The sequence below is a fragment of the Hyperoodon ampullatus genome (genome assembly GCF_949752795.1).
Source record: "Hyperoodon ampullatus genome assembly, chromosome: 12".
NCBI lineage: Eukaryota > Metazoa > Chordata > Mammalia > Artiodactyla > Ziphiidae > Hyperoodon > Hyperoodon ampullatus.
In genome coordinates, this window is record NC_136925.1 from 59,461,160 (window position 1) to 59,482,071 (window position 20,912).

General features: G+C 39.1%; 1 protein-coding gene across 2 annotated transcripts in view; it reads right to left on the bottom strand.

Moving 5' to 3' along the window:
• Window positions 1–1,498: 1,498 nt before the first annotated feature.
• SLC18B1 (solute carrier family 18 member B1) overlaps window positions 1,499–20,912 on the bottom strand; it is a gene marked incomplete at both ends in the record, with an annotated part of 28,088 nt that continues 8,674 nt past the window's right edge. For both annotated transcript variants that reach the window (XM_079716478.1, XM_079716477.1), the window contains 12 exons: window positions 1,499–1,565; window positions 1,794–1,846; window positions 1,943–2,036; window positions 2,733–2,807; window positions 4,507–4,602; window positions 6,463–6,554; window positions 7,861–7,962; window positions 10,664–10,800; window positions 15,972–16,128; window positions 18,074–18,221; window positions 18,948–19,021; window positions 19,341–19,436. In XM_079716478.1, the coding sequence (XP_079572604.1) occupies window positions 1,499–1,565; window positions 1,794–1,846; window positions 1,943–2,036; window positions 2,733–2,807; window positions 4,507–4,602; window positions 6,463–6,554; window positions 7,861–7,962; window positions 10,664–10,800; window positions 15,972–16,128; window positions 18,074–18,221; window positions 18,948–19,021; window positions 19,341–19,436 (1,191 nt within the window). The remainder of the gene's footprint in view (window positions 1,566–1,793; window positions 1,847–1,942; window positions 2,037–2,732; window positions 2,808–4,506; window positions 4,603–6,462; window positions 6,555–7,860; window positions 7,963–10,663; window positions 10,801–15,971; window positions 16,129–18,073; window positions 18,222–18,947; window positions 19,022–19,340; window positions 19,437–20,912) is intronic.

Here is a 20,912-nt window from a genome sequence, read left to right on the forward strand (position 1 = left end):
GATTTCCCTCCACCCCTGGTAATCCGCATCCCCACTCACCTTGGCCATGCAAACACAATGACCTTCCTGAAATATGAATCAAATTATAGAATCCTGCATTCAAAAGCCAGCTCCTCTCCCCCGCCCAAATTCCTCTGTTTACTAGACTCCAGCCACGTGGGCCACGGCCTTCTCTTTGACCATGTCAAACCATTTTGCACATGCTAGGGAGGGCCCTCCCCTCAGAATGGCTGCCTCATTCTCATCCTTCAGAGCTCAGTTCAAGGCCTTATCTAAATGAGGATCCTCACACCTAATCAGCTCCAGCCAATTACTCTTTCATATCACCAGGTTTTTGTTTTTGTTTTTGTTTTCCATCATAGCATCTCTGCAAGATAACTAGAGATTCTGGTATTTATTTCTTGCTTGTCCCTTCCACTGGAATATTAGTTCCATAAAGACTAGACTGTTTATCTTGATCACAGCTAAATCTGTAAGATCAAGCACAATGTCAATTCAGAGAAGGCATTCAATAAATATTTTTGAATTAATAAAGAGATAAAAAACATTTCTTCTACTAAAAAGGGGTGGGTGGGTAAATGGGGCTACTACACCATGAAAATGGATCAGGAGGTATGAGAGTTGCACAGCAGAGATTCACTCACTTCAAACAACTGCATGGATTTTACCTGAAGTCAGAGGAACCCCTTCCCTAACATAGAACAAGCAGTCCTGTGGGCTCACTTGCTCTGGGAATGGGATACATCTATTGGGAGTATGTTTTTTTTAAAAAAATGATAGAACTAAAACAGAGACATTAAGGGAAATGAATAATATTATACCAAGCATTATTTATAAATCCAGATCCTAATTCACAGCATATTACAAAATTGGAAGTGTTAAGTAATATTATTCTTGTATCTTTCACACAAACAAAAGTTTTAGAAGAGCTGATGGCCAGGGTATGCAATAGAGTTTTTCCATGGTAGGCTGGAATTTTGCCTTTTGAACAAAAACAAAAAAATCTTAGGACACAGAGAAAGCAAATATTTTAAAAACTGATTTCACAGTAATTATTCTGTATGTTTTGAGTTATCTTTATATTATTTTTAAGCATATCAAATCAATTCATTTCTTTCCCTGTTAATAAAAAGGGTACAGTCACAGAATCAGTGCCTTCAGAATAAAAAGTAAACAGAGGAAACAGGACACCTAGAGTCAGTAACATCCTCAGGGCCAAGTCTGGTCACTCAAAACCAAAAATTTTTGTTGATTTTCAACAACTCTTCGCATACTTAAGGTTTCAAATATGGCTGCTTCAGCAGGCCAGCTCTTCAGGACGACAGTATGTGCAGCCCAACACAGGATCATCCAGAACTATGTTAACAATTTCAGGATGCTGGTGTGGAGTCCATGGAGTTTTGTGTGTAAAAATTAGGAAAATCCTTCCAGCGATGAAGTTCAAGGCCAGGAGCATCCATCTCCCAGCCCCATATCAGTAGGGATCCCTAAGGTAAGGCTACGTTTCATCAGGCAAGAGAGCAGTCCGTTCCTCCTCTGTGCCGAGGATATTTTGAAGTTTAGATCTACATTGAAGGAAAGAAGAGGCCAACCTCAATATTTCTCACCTTAAAAAAAAAAACTCAGTACCTACATCTCTATCCAACTATTTCCGTAAATGTGTCTATCAAGTGATGAGGCTCAGAGTGCCCAGAAATCTCCAGAGTGGAAGAATGGATGTAAAATGGTGGCTTTTTTCCACTCCCACAAGCCAACTTTTAAAGGGAGAAAAAAACCTCAAGAGTTGACCATACCTCCTTCTTCTCCTTGAATGTTCCAATAGATAGAACAGGCCCATCACTAGTCCCTTTAACACAATGAAAGGTACTGCTTAATGTCAATTATCCAAGTCACATTTCTCCATAAACATAAGGAAAATGAAAGTAAAAGACTAATTACTCACACTTGTTAGAGCCCAGAGACCCTGCAGAGCAGCTGCCCATTCAAAACCAATTTTCTCATACAGAAATCCCCCCAGCATTGGTCCTACAAAAGCACTAACAATGAAAAGAAGAAAGAGGATTATAGTGCAAAAAAAAAGTTACTCCTTATAGGCTGCATGACTGCTTCAATTCATTATATTGAAACTATAAACACTAACGAAAAAAGCCAATTCCTGGACAGAGCATTAGGTGTAAGAAAATAATTCTACCTGATAATGATGATGTTTAAAATTTTTAAACAATCCTAAAATTATAACTGCTTCTGAAAAGCTGGTGCCTTATATGAAAATTTTTAAAAGATGATATGCATTCAAAAGAACCTTTATATTATTCTCTCTACTCTTCTAGGTATTTGTATTTAAAACAATTCAGTACATACTTATTGATGATAGCTACATGGCCAGCATACAGTTATCCCTCTGGTAGCATAGAGAATTAAAAATAAATACACAAATGAATGAATAAATGAATACATTTTCAAAACTGAGACAGGCTCCTGTTAAAGGAACTTTAAAATATCACTTAAATAAGACAAAGTATATGAGACCATTTTGATTATGTATTAAAACTGCTGGTATAACCATTGATCTTGAAGTCAGACAGCTGGATTAGAACTGCAGCTCTGCCCTAAGTGAATTATGTGCCTCCTGGCAACTCATCTGACCTCTCAGTGTCTGAATTTCTTCATCTGTAAAATGGGGATAGCATTTTCCAACTTATAGGTGTGAATGAAATTCAATAGCTACTCACCCAACTGACCACAATGCACCAAAGAGACCTGAAACAAGTCCCAAGGTACTTAATCCTTCTTCAAATCCATTTTCACTGCAAAGAGAAACAAGAGTGTGTCTGTGGTTAAAAGGGAAACCTGCATGAAACAAAAGAATAGTGTATGGTATAAAAATAAACCAGGGATAATCTGGATAAACCCAACAGCCAGAACACTCCATTTCTAAAATAAAAAGCTAATCTCATTTGAAGATATTACTATAGTAATATTTCCTCCAGGGTTTTCTAAAAATACTTCTACTGCATATATAGGATACAATATTAAGAATCGTGACCCACTTGCCTTAAATGTTTATTAAAGTATATAATTAACTAAAAAATTCTTCAAATGAGATGAACATGTAGAGAGAACGATGGGCAACCTTTAGAAAATACAGAGGCAGCTCCTCACTCCTTTGAGACCTGTTGAACTGACAACAGCAGAGTCATCAGTGTTCTCCCTGCTCAAGTTCACTTTGTGTTCTTCATCATTATGCCTACTAAACAAAACACTGATGGCCAAGTGACAAAGATACATTGGGTCTCCTTCCCCATTTCTGGCACACAGCTCCTAAAACCCCGTGGAATTTCTTAAGTGATGAAAGCCATAAAAAAAGTGTCTTTTGTTATGTTAACGAGATGACTTTGGGACTAGCACCCACGTTGCCTGGAGAACCAACACGTGATTAGAGGGTTGGAACTTCCAGCTCCACACAACCCTCCCCCATAGACAGAGGGGGTGGAGGTTGAATCAACTGCCAATGGCCAGTGATTTAATCAGCTATGCATATGTAGTGATGCTTCCATAAAAACCCAAAAGGACTGAGTTCACAAAGCTTCCAGCTTGGGAAGCCAGAATGCTTCCATGTGCCACTGTGCTGGGCCCCAAACTCCACAAGGACAGAGGCTCTGCTGCTTGGGACCTTATCGCCCTATATATCTTGTCATCTGGCTGCTGATCTGTATCCTTGAATATCCTTTGCAGTAAGCCAGTAGCTAGTGAGTGAACTGGTTTCTTGAGATCTATGAGCTGCTCTAGCAAATGAAGAGAACTCACGGAGGGGGTCGTTGGAACCTCTGATTTACAGCCAGTCGGTCAGAAACATAGGTAACAACCTGCATTTGAAATGGGCATCTGAAGCAGAGGGCACTCTTGTGGGACTGAGCCCTTAACCTGTGGGATATGATGTTATCTCCTGGTAAATAGTGTCAGAATTAGTTGAATTGCAGGACGCCCAGCTTGGTGGTGTGAGGGAGGAAAAACCCACATATTGGAATTGATACTAGAATCCATTTAGCTGGTCACTCTGTGCCCTTGTGTGGACCTCCTCTATGACAGGGAAATGATGCTGAGGCCTTCCCACTGTGCTTTGGCTTTTTTTTTTTTTTTTAATTTATTGAAGTATAGTTGATTTACAATGTTGTACTAATTTCTACTGTATGGCAAAGTGCTTCAGTTATACATATATATGCTTTGGCTTTTTAGAAGTATACCTATACCGAGGTGTAAACTAAGCCAAGCCTCTATCCACAACCCATTTTACCTATCATTGTACTAATATTACTATATATTATCATTTATACTATTGTATTTTTGCTTATACTATTTATATCACAATATTGCATGACATGAAATCATGAAGATTTAGTATTTAAAAAAAATATCCAACATCCTACAAAACTGAGAAATTCAAAAAAGCTTGTGATGTTTATTGCTAATCACAATACAGTTCTTCAAGCCATGGAAGTAACTTACTGTGCGCAACTGAGAATCTCCGGGAAAGCTGAAATTAAACTCATTCCAGCAGAGATACCATTTATGACTAATATCAACACCAACAACCAGAGCTGACTGCAAGAGAGTTTTGGAGAAAAATTAACATTTAAAGAGACAACAAAGCTTCACGCTAAGGAGGGCAGGCAGGATCTCAGAGAAGTTCGTTTTACAGATAACATGACTAGTCTGGTCCTTATCCCCATCTGATCCCATTTTGTTCAATGAACGCACCTTTAACTCCTTACATTTTTGAGGGGGGAAAATGATCAATTTATCCTGCTATTCCAATATCTTTGGTCACACATGTCACATGCCTAGAGTCAACCTGCCTTCTTATCACCATGTAAAAGCCTTTCAAAGTTGGTTAAAATGTCAATGTTAATGTTGCTCCTTCAAGCACTTGGCTTTGAAATTCCACTGACTGAAAAATGGCACAGAAGGAAAATGGTAAAGGAAGTGACAGGAGCCTGCTATGTGTTCCATGTCGGGCCCTATGTCAGTTACTTCATATCCATTATTCTACTGAATCCTTGCAGCAACCCTGCCATGTAAGTCTGTTAAAAAATGATTAAGGAAGACAATCTAGGTGATACAAACAAACTTTATTTAACACTTCATGAAGTGGATGGTCTCATTTTGGAGAACCAAAAAATGGGGTGGAAGGCAGGAAGCTTTTACAGGATAAGGGGAAAAAAAACAAGGAAGAGAAAAACAGGTAATATCTGATTGTCTGGGGCTACGCAGTCCATCTTGTTTGGGGTGAGCGGCCCACAGTTGGTGGCTTGGCGTTTGGGGGTGACTGGGTGACTGGATAGACTGCTTTTCTGGTCAAGAGGAGCATTTACAGGGACATGAAAGTTTTCTAAGTTTTGGTTTGCTGACATGGCACCCTGGGCTGGAGTCACTCTATCTTGAGCCTAGAAAATTATTTCAACAGTACTATTACTGGCTTTTTTGGTGGATAAGAAAACTGAGGCTCTTGGAAGTTAAATGATTTGCTCAAGTTCACATACCAAGGAAGGGGCAAAGCCCACATACAAACCCAAATCTGAAAGACTCTGAAATCATTCCTTTTTCCATATCATGTTTTGTCCCAGAGGTACCTAAAAAGCTCTAAGTAGCTCACTTTATTTTAGCAAATAAATTATAATAAACAAGCTTTATTAAGCAGCTACAATATGCTAAGGATGATAGAGAAACAAAAAAGATTTAGATCCCTCCTCAAGGGGCAAGAAGGAATAGAAAAAACAAAAGTATATTCTAAGAACTATCAGCTAAAGGTAGATAACAAATGCTACTTTTAAAATAAAGTACAGGACTTCCCTGGTGGAGCAGTGGGTAAGAATCTGCCTGCCAATGCAGGGGACACGGGTTCGAGCCCTGGTCCGGGAAGGTCCCACATGACGTGGAGCAACTAAGCCCGTGCGCCACAACTACTGAGCCTGAGCTCTAGAGCCCACGAGCCACAACTACTGAGCCCGTGTACCACAACTACTGAAGCCCGCGCGTCTAGAGCCTGTGCTCCGCAACAAGAGAAGCCACTGCAAGGAGAAGCCCATACACCGCAACAGAGAGTAGCCCATGCTCGCCACAACTACAGAAAGCCCACGCGCAGCAACAAAGACCCAACACAGCCAAAAATAAATAATAAATTTTTAAAAAAATAAAATAAAGTACAAATGTGCAATTGAAATACAAAGGGAGAATAAGCATTTTTATCATTTGGTTCAGATTTTATGCATTCCTGCTTGCCTAGACCACTGCTAGCATCCAGTAATACTGTCAGCAAAACAAACAATTCAATATAGTCCTAAATCTGGTAATTATTTAAATAAGATTCAAAGATACTAAGCATATCAGTGTTATACCAAAAAATTTTTAAATAATTCCTAATGTTATTTTGCCACAAATTCAAAAGAAGAAAAAAAAAATTACCTCTTAATGTGCAAGAATGGGGCAGGTCCTAAGAGCATGTAGCACCCTGCTGTGATTAAGTTTCCAAAAACGAGAAGCCATTTCCTTAGATGCTGGTAAAGAAAGTCCACAGAAACTCTTAGAGGTAAAGATCTTCCATAATTCAGGAAAATAAAGAAATCACTGAAGAACACAAGTCATGATATTAAAAAATCCAAATACATTGGGGAAAACAAAATTTTACATGTAAGAGAAAACAGGTAGATGGTAAACACAAAAGCAAATGCAATATACCCCAAGACAGGGGTTGAGCAAATGACAAGTATTCCTTGGAAAGGGAGTGTATTGTAGATTTTGCACATGATAAACTGTTCCAAATATAACAATTTAAAAAGTAGTCACTACAAGGAATGACCAAGTAGATGCACTATCTAGAAAATTCACATTATTAAAAAGTACCAAATAAAATGTTTCCTTATAAACTACTCAAACACAGGCTAAAAATTATAGGGGTACGATATCTGTTCAGTTATATAAGGCTATGCCTTAAAACTAAGTTACAAACACTGTTTAAGACACTTGCTTTTTTCCAACTGGATTACCAAGTAATCTCCTTGTAATAAGTCTTCATAAATATATACCCACATCTAATTAAGAGGGGAAACACAAAAATAAGCACTAAAGTCATAGAAGCTTGAGACCTGGCTAACAGTACTAGCTCTGTATACTAGTCATCTGGACTGAACGGTTTAGACCTAGTTAAAGTAGAATAGAAAGGATTTTCTGTCAGGATGGCTATGGGATAACTGATGCATATTTACGCGACCAATCCTTTCACTCCCACAGAAAAACTAAATTCTATCCTCTCAACTTGGTCAAGTCCTAACTACTTTTGGGGCTCTGCCCTAATTATTAAGGTCAAACCACGTTTTGGATTAAGGGAACTTTTTTCCTTTAGAAAGTCTAATCCAAGAGTTTTTCAACAGTTTTAGCACAAGACTCCTCTTTTCCCAGATGAAGCAATTAAAAAGTGAATCTGTTCAGGGGGATGGCAGGTTGGCACATACTGAGACCTCACACTGGAACCTCTCCATCAGCTTAAAAAATTGAATATATTAAAATTTAAATGTTCTCACTGCTCTCCACCCCCTCAAAAAGCTAACTGTGGTGATGGATACGTTAATTAACCAGGTAGAGGGAATCCTTTCTCAGGGTGTATGTATACCAAATCACCATGATGTATACTTTAAATATCTTACAATTTTATTTGTCAACTATACCTCAATAAAGATAAAATTTTTTAAAAACTGAATATGTTAATTCTAATCAATGGACCTCTAGAGTTCAGGAAGTACAGTTGGACAACCACCAGTCTAGACATACAAAAGTAACTCTTAAATATCGATGACGCATACATACTGGCATTTTATCACTGAGTAGGCCCACCAGTGGTGAAGAAATGGCGTAGGATAGTGCCAAACCCAGGAATACCAGTCCCACATATCCAGCTGGTAAATTAAACTGTAAAGGAAATCCTGTGTTAAAGTTACATGCTTAAGTCATTTTTTCAATAAATATCTATCTTTTCCTTCTACCATTCCTTCAGCTCTTACTATCTGCCATAAGGCTACTACTAACAGTCAGCCTCCTTCCTAAGTTTTGTCTTACTCTTATAAACGGATTACTTTTTCTCTATAGGGGAAAAAACCTAACCACAGGTCAGGAGTCCTGGATGTTTTTGATTTGTAGCATTTGACATTATAGTATAATTATCCTTCTATGAATCATAGCATTTTTACATGTCAATCAGTGCTTTGCAAACGTTAGTATGCACAAAAAATTACCTAGAGAACTTGTGGATTTTTAAAAAAATAAATTTATTTATTTATTTTTGGCTGCATTGGGTCTTCGTTGCTGTGCACGAGCTTTCTCTAGTTGCTACGAGCGGGGGCCACTCTTCCTTGAGGTGCGTGGGCTTCTCATTGTGGTGGCTTCTCTTGTTGTGGAGCACAGGCTCTAGGTGTGGGGGCTTCAGTAGTTGCGGCACACGGGCTCAGTAGTTGTGGCTCATAGGCTCTAGAGCACAGGCTCAGTAGTTGTGGCGCATGGGCATAGTTGCTCCGAGACATGTGGGACCTTCCCGGACCAGGGCTCAAACCCGTGTCCCCTGCATTGGCAGGCGGATTCTTAACCACTGCGCCACCAGAGAAGTCCGGAGAACTTGTTATAAGAGGTTCTTGGATGCCAGCCCTAGAATTTCTGATTCAAAAAGTCTGGGATGAGGCCTGAGAATGTGCATTTCTAACAAAAATCCCAGGTGATGCTCACTGCCCGCAGACTGAAGTGCACTGGTGTAAAAAACACTGACAATAATATCTATTCTATCCATCTCAAAGAGATATAAATTTCTAATTAAAGAATTAGATGGTATGACACATTTTAAAAGGCTTCTAAAGTAGTAAGCTACCTCATAACTCTGCTACTGTTACTGTTACCAACATGATATAAATGCCTTTCTTGGTTATCTGAGTTGTTCTCATTTTCCTTAATTTCCTTAACTAATCCTTAATTAAGCCCATGAGCTCTATTTATACATCAGTATATGTTTGAATAATTTTAATGACATAACTCAAGCTAAAAATCTGCCGTTTAGAGACAGTAGCAAGATAAAAAAGTCAGAAATGTCCTCTTCTGATTTTACAACAGTGGGGAGACAGGGTGGAACCCTCCTTCCCTAAAAGGCTGAGCGACTGGACAGCAAACAGCCAATACAAAAAACTGTTAAGAAGGCAGAAGAAGGGCAAAGAAAAACTAGAAAGTACATTTCTAAATATTTTTTTATAAGTTAGACACGAGCAACTTGGGTTTATGAGCGATTGGTTACAAATTTTTTTTTTCAATGTTTGGACACACTTCTTAAAAGGACAGAAAAATGACTTAAAGAGACACGTTGTTGGGCTTCCCTGGTTGTTCAGTGGTTAAGAATCCACCTGCCAGTGCAGGGGACATGGGTTCAAGCCCTGGTCCAGGAAGATCCCACATATCACAGAGCAACTAAGCCTGTGTGCCACAACTACTGAGCGCACTGCGCTCTAGAGCCCACGAGCCACAACTACTGAGCCCATGTGCCACAGCTACTGAAGCCCACACAGCTAGAGCCTGAGCTCCGCAACAAGAGAAGCCACTGCAATGAGAAGCCAGCGCACCGCAACGAAGAGTAGCCCCCGCTCTCCGCAACTGGAGAAAGCCGCGTGCAGCAATGAAGACCCAATGCAGCCAAAAATAATAAATAAATAAATAAATAAATTTATAAAAAAAGAGAGAGACACGTTGTTGATAATGTGAATGGAATGTGTCACCATAAACACAAAGTATTTTTCTTATGCATTACCTCATAGATACTCACTTCTTAAGTGTGATATATTATTTTCCAAAACTTGGGTATGGCACTAAAATAACTGTCCCCAAGTTTACCTGTGAAATACCCAAAACTGTCTTTACTGACTTGAAGGGGTTGTGTTTCTGGTAACAGTGCTTTTTTCATTCTAGGGCCTCAAATAAAGTGAGTATGGACTGCAGCTAGTAGATTTCTGTCTTTATAAACACAGATTAATTCTCCAGTATAATTAACTATCAGACTTAGTAATTTATTGCATTATTTATTAATAATCTTTTTTCAAAAATATCTAAGAACAAATTGCTATAACATCAAACTTTAAAATTCAGTATATAATTTTCAGCATTAAAAAGATGGAGAGAGATTCTTGGTTCCTTTCTCCCATCTCAGATTAATATAGCCCACAGTCTTTTGAATATGTATGCAATAGACAAAAAAGTAAATGGACCCAGAGGGGATCTGTTAGAAAAGAAGGGACACCTCACATTAAATGAGGCACTAAGTACTCCAAATATCTCACTGGAATCAAAGCAGAGGAAAATATCCTTATTAAGCATCCAGGATGTTGCCCAAGCCAGACCTATGATGACTCGAGCAAGGCCTTGGAAAAAGGAGACCAGATGAAAGGCTTCTTTCATTTACACCAAATCAGACCCCTAGTTATAGGGACATCACAGAGGGAAGGTACAGGCTGTCTTGGTGAGTAGCTCTCATTCTGCCTCCTTCTTGAAGCCACTCTCAGGATTTTCCATCAAGCAGGGCCCGAGAGCAAGCAATTATGTCCGCCCGCTACAATGCGGAGGTCTGCATCACCAGGCTACTCACCTTCTCCAAAACAAAGAGGGACAGCGTAGGATCAAGGAAGCCAAAACCTGAGCTGAGTGAGGTAACGACGAAGGATATAAAGGCAACCTTGGGTAAAATGATGAGTTTCCAGAATGAGTGTTTCCCTGGATCAGACTCTGTGGGGTAAAAATAAAAAAAGAAATTAGAGTAATGAAAATTTCTTAACTTTATCTTTCAATCTATTTTGAAAAGTCAAATTGGTAAGGTCACCTTTATCCAGTAATCAAAATAACCACACTTTTGAGTTTGCCTAAAATTTGCACATAAGTTATTCAAACCTAGAGGCCATTTCAGTGTTCTTAAAAATAATTTCTCTAATTCAAAAAGAATCAACTGGAATCAGAGTGTGAGGAGAAGAAGCAGTCTTGGTTATGGGTCATAACCTAGAAGTCAGTGAGGCCTTCCCAGATGGGATAGAGAATATGTAAAGTTTGATTTGGTGCATAGGAAAAGCCAGACGCTTTATCGGGGAAAAATGTGTGTGTGCTGAGGAGGAATCTGAGTTAATCAAAGAATACAAAACAACTTTTTTTCTGCTTGTGAAAAAAAAACACTGAATTGAAAGGGATGCTCAGGACTTCCCTGGCAGTCTAGTGGTTAGGACTCCCTGCTTCCACTGCAGGGGGCATGGGTTCGATCCCTGGTCAGGGAACTAAGATCCCGCATGCCGTGTGGTAAGGCCAAAAAAAAAAAAAAAAAAAAAAAAGAATGAGATGCTACTGAATCATGTGTACATTCCATTTGGCAGTAAAGGTCAGTTGAACAGCAACCTCATGTCCCGCCATTCCAACAGCAACACAACTTCTGCACCGTCCCAAGCACCAGGCATGGTTGTTTCCAAGCCGCCAATCATATCCTACAACTCCCTTCTTTTTCCCTGCTAATTTTTCAAGTTCTATTCACTCTGTAAAGTCTGGCTGTGACCCTAATTACCCCACAAATTTTACCTCTGTTTTCTACTGCACTTCTAATCTATACCATGTAATTTAGCACTTAAACTTAAATTTCATTTTACGTGGTTTACTACTGTTTGATGACTTTCCTATCTTCCAACTAACTTACTGAACAAAATCTATGCTGAGTCAGATACCATGCAAAATGCTGGGCAGACAAAGGCAAAGGAGACAAACCCAGATCCTGACCTCACAGAGAAGACACAGTAAGGCGTGGAGAGAGCTAGGATGGAGCTAGGAGGGTATGGATTGGAGCATATGAGAGGGTTGCCTTAAAAAAACAGGGAAAGCTGTTTAGGAAAGAATTTCCAAAAGTAGTCATATCTAAGTTGCTGCCTAAAAGATGAGCTTGAGATGAACAAGCAAAGAAGGAGGAAAGAATAATCCAGGTATATTATCCAGGAATGGCTCATTCCAAGACTCAGAAGTGAGGGAAAACTATTCTGTTTGAGGAAATGAAAGAGCAGAAGCAAAGGTGGAGGATGGAAATTGGAGGGTAGGGAAGAGAGATCCCATTGTAGAAGGATGTAGTGATCAGATTATGCAGCACTTGTAAAATAGGCTAAGAAGCCCGGGAAATCACTAGACACTTCAAACAAAGACTGAGAATCAGATTTGTGGTTTAAAGAGACCCCTCTGTGGTCTCCTGGGAAATGGAGACAGGGGGACGAGTTAGGAGACTGTGCACTGAGCCAGGCCAGGAAGCTCTCTGAGGGCCAAATCAGCACTGACATCCTCATTTCTCCAAAAGCACCCACCATAGTTCATTACTCAATAAATTCTTGGTGAATAATGATCCAGTAGGGAGCAAAGTACCAAAAAAGCATCAAGTATGGTTCAACTATTTTAAGTACTACCCTTGGACTTTGTCAGGATATGAGGGATAAAGTTAAACTGTGGTATTAGTTTCTTAATTATTAGCCGAATATTCAATGATGAACCAATTGTGAGGCCAGCCTAAGATGCTTAACTACAGATTTGACTTAGAACGGGGACAGGCACCACCATGTGGCTCAGTGTGGCAGTGCCAGCAGGGAGACTCCATTGGGTATGGATTTTGGATTGTATATTACAGATGTTTATTAGTCACCTTTAAAATATACATGATAGAAGATCAACTGTAATCAATTACATTTATCATGCATATAGAAGGTATTATGGATGTATGGTATAAGACAAATTATTATGGCATAAATGGTCCCTTTCTCTAAATCCAAAGTGGGAAAGGGGATTATCGCAATAAGAACATACAGAAACGTACATGAAAATGAACACATAATGAGTTTAACTAAGCTGCTGATGAAGCCCAAGCAATGAAAACTTATGGTGATACCTACTTCCAGAGGCACGTGACAAAATCACCTGGGGAGCTATTCAGGTATTTCAGCTACTCAGGTATTCTCTCTGCTTCCTCCAATTCTGATACATTCTTCTTGGAGGGACAGGACTCCATGGTTGACAAGGTCTGCCACAGGAAACTGCTCTTAGAGATGAGGAAGTGGTGTGGCCCTCAGGTGTGAAGGGGCAGGAAAAATGCAGAGTACTGTGGCACTAGTGACTTAGCATTTAGACCATTGATGGAGAAGGTTCAGAAAAACTTCCCAGAAGAGGTCATACAAATTAAGTTTTGAAGGATGAGTAGGAGTTAGGTAGAGTAGAAGTGGGAGATAGTCCAGCTCATGTGACTCCCCTGCTGACACCTGACAACAGCTCCTAGTGGCTTTCAGGATAAAGCTCTCATTTCATGGATTTAGGGATTTTTATTAAGAGGATTGTCATGTACTTGACTGTGTTTTAAAAATATTTCTTTAGTGCAGTATGAAGAAGTGACTTGGCGAGCAGATATAAAGGATGAGAGAGAGGGAGGGACCGAAGTTGACTCTTAGACACCCAAACCTAAAGCTACCTTGTTCAGGGGTCTAGAAGCAGTTAAATGAGTGGGGTGGAACTTATAGAACAAAATTCTGCCAATATCATCACAATAAAAGAAAATTTAATTTTCTAGCTTCTATCTATAAGCTTTCCTAAAACATTAATTTTTAAAGGTACTCAATGGGAACCCCTAAATCAATATTTATACCCTCAACATTATCAATTTTTGAGATTTAAAAAAAATACCAGGTTTTTCCATTCAATCTAAATAGAAGATCCCTCTTTAGATAAACAGAAAGTTTGCCAAACCATTTTAAATGGGCAAAAGGCCTAAATAGACATTTCTCCAAAGAAGATATACAGATTGCCAACAAACATATGAAAGAATGCTCAACATCACTAATCATTAGAGAAATGCAAATCAAAACCACAATGAGGAATTACCTCACACCGGTCAGAATGGGCATCACCAGAAAATCTACAAACAACAAATGCTGGAGAGGGTGTGGAGAAAAGGGAACCCTCTTGCACTGTTGGTGGGAATGTAAATTGATACAGCCACTATGGAGAACAGTATGGAGGTTCCTTGAAAAACTAAAAACAGAATTACCATATGACCCAGCAATCCCACTCCTGGGCATATACCCAGAGAAAACCATAATTCAAACAGAGTCATGTACCGCAATGTTCATTACAGCTCTATTTACAATAGCCAGGACATGGAAGCAACCTAAGTGTCCATCGACAGATAAATGGATGAAGAAGATGTGGCACATATATACAATGGAATATTACTCAGCCATAAAAAGGAACGAAATTGGGTCGCTTGTAGTGAGGTGGATGAACCTAGAGTCTGTCATACAGAGTGAAGTAAGTCAGAAAGAGAAAAACAAATACTGTATGCTAACACATATATATGGAATCTAAAAATAAAAATGGTTCTGATGAACCTAGGGGCAGGACCGGAATAAAGACGCAGACGTAGAGAATGGACTTGAGGACACAGGGCGGGGGGAAGGGGAAGCTGGGACGAAGTGAGAGAGTGGCATAGACATATATACACTACCAAATGTAAAATAGATAGCTAGTGGGAAGCAGCCGCATAGCACAGGGAGATCAGCTCGGTGCTTTGTGACCACCTAGAGGGGTGGGATAGGGAGGGTGGGAGGGAGAGGCAAGAGGGAGGGGATATGGGGATATATGTGTACGTATAGCTGATTCACTTTGTTATACAGCAGAAACTAACACACCATTGTAAAGCAATTATACTCCAATAAAGATATATATATATAAAAAGGAAAATTAAAGAATCAAAGAAACAAAAAAAACATAGCTAACTGTAACTTTAAGTTCATTGAAGATGCAGGGAAGTTTTAATTGAGGAATAAGGGAAATGAAGAGGAAGAAGTAACCAGGCTGGCAGGGATTAAAGGGGCTTCAAAAGATACCAGGTAGTGGGGGTGATGGGCAGAGATGAGGAGGGCAGGCCAGGACGCAGGGAATTACTGATGTTGAGGCCAGTCCAGCACCCGACCACAGAAGCTCTAAATACACGTCCCACGATTAACTAGTAAAGTCTTTTTTCCTTATACGGTGTTACTGATAAAGAGTTAACACAACTCCTTCTCCTACTGCATGAGAATCTGACCTGGTATCAGTTTCTTAGTCAATAGCCAAGTGTTCACCTGTGAACCCAGTCTGAGCACAGTCCAGGATGCCCAACTACAGAAATAACCATCACGACGCACAGAAAGAGGACAGGCTCTCCTCCAGCTCTGTTCCACTAGTAATCTGACAATGGTAAAATGCCTACTCCATTGCTAGGCAATCTTACGTATAATGAAAATAACCCCCGACTGGTAAATTTCATCTGTACAGAAGGAACTATAAACAAACCATCGATATGCGATGCTTTGTGCCTCCCTGACTATGGTGACTACTGTACCTGGCACGTGCCTCATGGAGACCCTGGCAGCTGTGCCCATAGTGTTGTTAAGGATAGGATGACTCCTATGGGGCATGAAGCTTTGGAGCCAAGATGACTCCCGTTACTGCCTGATGCGGCCCTGTGTCCTCGCACTTGAGCTGTGTTGTACACAGCTGCAAGCACCACAAGGAAGGAAGGTCTGACTTTGTCCTCCTGTCACAGAGCCTTGTAAGCAGATGGTGAATCTTTAATTTTAAATCCAAAAAGACATCTGATGGGCACTGCGTATGTTTTATGATAAGAAATTTAATGTTTGCTAGTTCTATAGGTCAGAAAGAATTTATGACAGACAGAAATTCACATAAACTGATTGCTTACAGAAACATTTCTGAAAAGAGGATCGATTCAGCATGCTCTACAAAGCTATTATTGATTATGTAAAATAGAACTGTGTATATGTTAAATTGGTCTCCTACAAAGGCATAAAAATACTTAAGTTTAAGGTTTTTAAAGTGAGTAATATATGAAGTCTTACCATAATTAGGTAAAATACACATGTTGAGGGGAACCATCAGCAGAACTATGCATCCCAGAAGAATGAAAGGCACCTCATAGCCAAAGGATTGATACAAGAAGCCACCCAAAGGAGGCCCTAGTACTAGACCCAGTCCAGAGAAAGTCTCAAGACTTCCCTACAAATGGGAAAACAAAAGAAAATTGAGTTAATATATTTTGTTTGAAAAATGAACAAAGATTTAACGGGCATGATCTGAAAAAAATTCTATCCACTTTACAATTTATACACATACCACACACACACCCAAGATGGACCAAAAATTTAAACATACATATTAAAATCATATAAGTACTAGAAAAATTAAAAATGAGAGTTTTTTGTTTTCTAATCCTTATGGTGAGGTAAATTTTCTAATTATGACATAAAAACTTAGAAGACACAAAAGAAAAGACTGATCAATCTGATTACATGAAAATATGAAAAACTATGAATGGCAAAAAAAATCAAAAGACAGAAGAATGGGGAAAAAACATGGACAAAGGACTAATTTCCCAAATGCATCACAAGAGCAACTACTAATCAATGAGAAAAATCAACAATCCTATGGGAGGAACTTTCCTGGTGGTGCAGTGGTTAAGAATCTGCCTGCCAATGCTGGGGACACAGATTCGATCCCTGGTCTGGGAAGATCCCACATGCCGTGGAGCAACTAATCCCATACGCCACAACTACTGAGCCCACGAGCCACAACTACTGAGACTGCATGCCACAACTAGTGAAGCCCACGCACCTAGAGCCCATGCTCCACAACAAGAGAAGCCACTGCAATAAGAAGCCCGTGTACCACAACAAGCAGTAGCCCTTGCTCGCCGCAACTAGAGGAAGCCTGCGTGCAGCAATGAAGACCCAATGCAGCCAAATAAATAAATAAATAAATAAATAAACTTATAAAAAAATATTTAGAAAAAAGAAAAAACACAATCTTATGGGAAAATGGGCAAATGTTGTAAATGGACTGTTGACACATAAAATGAAATACAACTAGCTCTAATGTGAACTGGCCATCTCTAAGTTGCAGGACAGCAAAGCCACACTCCAAACATGTTTAGCCACAGAACCTTGTCTACAGAGCATGTCAATGGACTAGCATCCTTCTGAACCCTTCTCGAGAAATGTAAACAGTACACCTGTTACGGTGGCCACCACTGCATGGCAAATGACTATAGAACCTAAAGTGAATCTATACAGATATATATACATACATATATATATATATATATATATATATATATACTTACATGGGTGTATAAATATATGTGTACATATATTTAATAAAAGTGTGAAGATTTGTATTTATACAGCAAATAGTTTACCTGAGGGTCAAAACTTTCAAACTGTAGTATTAATATGGGTAAATGAGAGAATCCTCGGTACTGAGCTGATTAGACCCTGAGGTCTCTGAGGGTGGTGCCTGTTCTGCGATGCAAACCAGGAGTCCTTTGGGGATGTCTGGGTCCAGAGGAGTGAGCTATGGGAAAGGCTAGTTGGGATCAGGGAGACAGCAGCCAAGAGCTAGGACAGGAATCTGGTATGTCACTAATACCTGGTATCGAGGAGCGTAGGCAATATATGAGAATGTACACCAATATGATGCTACCAGGCTCTGGATTTTTTGGTAAAATAAGAGGGTGCTCCTCAGACTGATGGCACAGAAGCACTTATGGACTTCAGAATGATCTCTAAGGTCCTTTCCGTGAATCTGGGAAAAGTGGAGGAAGGACTCTAGTATAAATCTGCTTCAGGTGGCCTAGCTACAATCTAGGCTATAGAGAGACAGCAAAATACTATTAGAGAGGGTTTTTTATTTTTTAAGGGGTAAAAAGAACATTTGGTTTTGCCCATTCAGGGGCTTCTAAGCCCAGGAAGAGCACCTAAGTAGACTAAGGGTATATTTATTGACAGCCTGCTGCTACAGGCAGAAATTGGGGTAAAGGTAACAAAAACAGAAAGTAGAAAAAAGGCAGGTCTAGAAGAATGGGCCCCAGGTTTAACTTGAAAGGTCAAGTAAATATTTTAGCCTACACTAAAAGGAAAATAGGAAAAGCGTATAAAATACCTACCATTACTGTAGCCACGTTATTTGGAAAAGCCTTTGCAAGGATAGAAGAAGATGCGGTTATTGCTGCAGCAAAACTGATTGCGTCAGTTATTCTCACTAGAAAACACATAGCAATAAACACGGGTCCTTCTGGAACTTGGTCCAATACACTAAAAAAAGAATAAGATGACTCTCAAATGCCAAATTGATTTTGATTTTTTTTAACTGTACTCACTGAAAACAGTAGTACCTCAACCACAGTTATTAAAATAAATCTCTTTAGAATACACATTTTTTAAGAGTTTCTTTGTTATATTTTTAGTAGGAGGAATCTGAGTCATAATGACAGCCTCATTGCGCATTTTTACTGATATATTTGATGCCCTAAATAATAATACTAAATAGGCCTTTTGAAAAATGTAGAGTCACTCTGATAAGAACATATGTAGAAAGCCTTCTTAGTTTTAGGTCTTCCCCCAAACAAACAAAAAAAAAAACCACAAGAAGAGGAAAGCAAAACCAGGAACCTGAGAAAGATTTCTGATGACACTATCTTAACATTTGTATCCTTATGTTCTTCAGCTGATTCTTTAGGTAAGAAATTCACCTTTCTGCTTAAGCCAAAAAGTTTTTGTGACTCAGAAAAGGGAGTTAAGTTTCTGTCTCTCAGGATCACAGGAGTCCTAAAGAACAGATTCAGCAGCCAGCTTAATGGTGATCCCCTAGAGGACTCTTTTCTTAAGATCAATGTCATTCATTCCATTCACTGTGTCATTCAACTCCCTTCAACATTAGTCACATGATATTGACTGATTTACATAAACCACTAACATTTTAAACTGAAGATAAATTATGAAATCTGTTCAAGCTCCCAAACATATCAGAACATGACTTACCCAAAGAGAACTGTAACTCCTCCTGAGACAAACATTCCTGCTACAAACATAAATTTTGCTCCAATATGTAAAAGCTATAATAAATGTCAAAGAAAAGTGTAAACTGATGACTGCTACAAGTCTATAGTGACATAAACAAATCCACTGTATCAGGAAACAAAAGATTTGGGGAAGATACGTACAGTTAACAAAACATTATAAGTCTTTAATGGAATGACAACATGCGTTGCTTACAAACACGGAAGAAGTTAAAAATCAATCAACTTTAAGAATGGAACTGTCAACTGAAGCACGATTCATAAAATATAATGGTGGTTATTTCTGTATCAGTGGAAATTCTAGACTAGTAAATTAGAATAACTCATTACACAATTTTAAAAAATTAATACTTACATATTTTCCAAATACCAAAGATGCCAGCAAGTTAAACAAAGCATAACATCCAAAGATCATACCAATAACTGTATTGCTGGCTCCTTTCTTTTCAGCCTTTAAAGAAACAGAAAAGAAAACAAAGTTTGAAAGGCAAATTAGCACCAATATAGAAAAATGGAGCTATTAGATCAGAGCATCATCTTCTTGTAACCTTTATCTGTAGAGTAATTTCAAAGATTATTATTTTAAAATAAACATGGTGAGGAAGGAAAGGAAACTATTAAACCTAGTCTCTGACATGAAAGTAATTGACTCACCAAGCCTATAACAAATTGTTAGCTTTACGATCTTGAGGCAAAAAAAAAGAACAAAGCTGGAGGAATCACACTTCTTGATTTCAAAAATAAGTTACAAAGGTACAGTAATTAAAACAGTATGTTACTGGCATAAAGACAGACATATAGACCAATGGAACAAAATAGAAAGCTCAGAAGTAAACCCACATAAATATGGTCAATTGATCTTCCACAAGGGTGCCAAGGACACACAATGGGGAAGAGATATTCTCTTCGACAAATGGTGTTGGGAAAACTGGATATCCACATGCAAAAGAATGAAATTGGACCCCTATCTTACACCACTCACAAAATAATCTCAAAGCAAATTAGACTTAAACATATAATCTGAAACTGCTACACTTCTGGAAGAAAACAGGGGATGAGGGCTTCTTGACATTGATCTTGGCAATGATTTCTCAGATTTGACACCAAAATCTTAGGCAACAAAACAAATCAGACAAATGGAACTACATCAAACTAAAAATCTTCACAGCAAAGGAAACAATCAACAGACTGAAAAGGCAACCTACAGAATGGAAGAAAGTATTTGTAAACCACCTCTATATAAGGGGTTAATATCCAAAATATGTAAGAATCTCCTACAACTCAATAGTCCAAAAAACCACCACAAAGAACCTGATTTAAAAATGAGCAAAGAGGGCTTCCCTGGTGGCACAGTGGTTGGGAGTCCGCCTGCCGATGCAGGGGAAACGGGTTCGTGCCCCGGTCTGGGAGGATCCCACATGCCGCGGAGCGGCTGGGCCCGTGAGCCATGGCCGCTGGGCCTGTGCGTCCGGAGCCTGTGCTCCGCAACGGGAGAGGCCACGACAGTGAGAGGCCCATATACCGCAAAAAAAAAAAAAAAAAAAAAAAAAAATGAGCAAAGAACGTGAACAGACATTTCTATAAAAGAGATACAAATGGCCACCAGATATATGAAAGGCTGCTCAAGATCGCTAATCATCAGGGAAATGCAGATTAAAATCATAATGAGATATCATCTCGCACAAGTTAGGATGGCAATTATTGAAAAAAACAAAAGATAACAAGTGTTGATGAGGATGTGGAGAAACTGGAACCTTATACACTGTTGGTGGGAATGCAGAATAGTGCAGCCACTATGGAAAACAATATGGAGGATCCTGAAAACATTAAAAATAGAACTACCATATAATTCAGCAATCCCTCTTCTGAGTATATATCCAGAAGAATTTAAAGCAGGGTCTCAGATATATTTGCACCCCCCATGTTC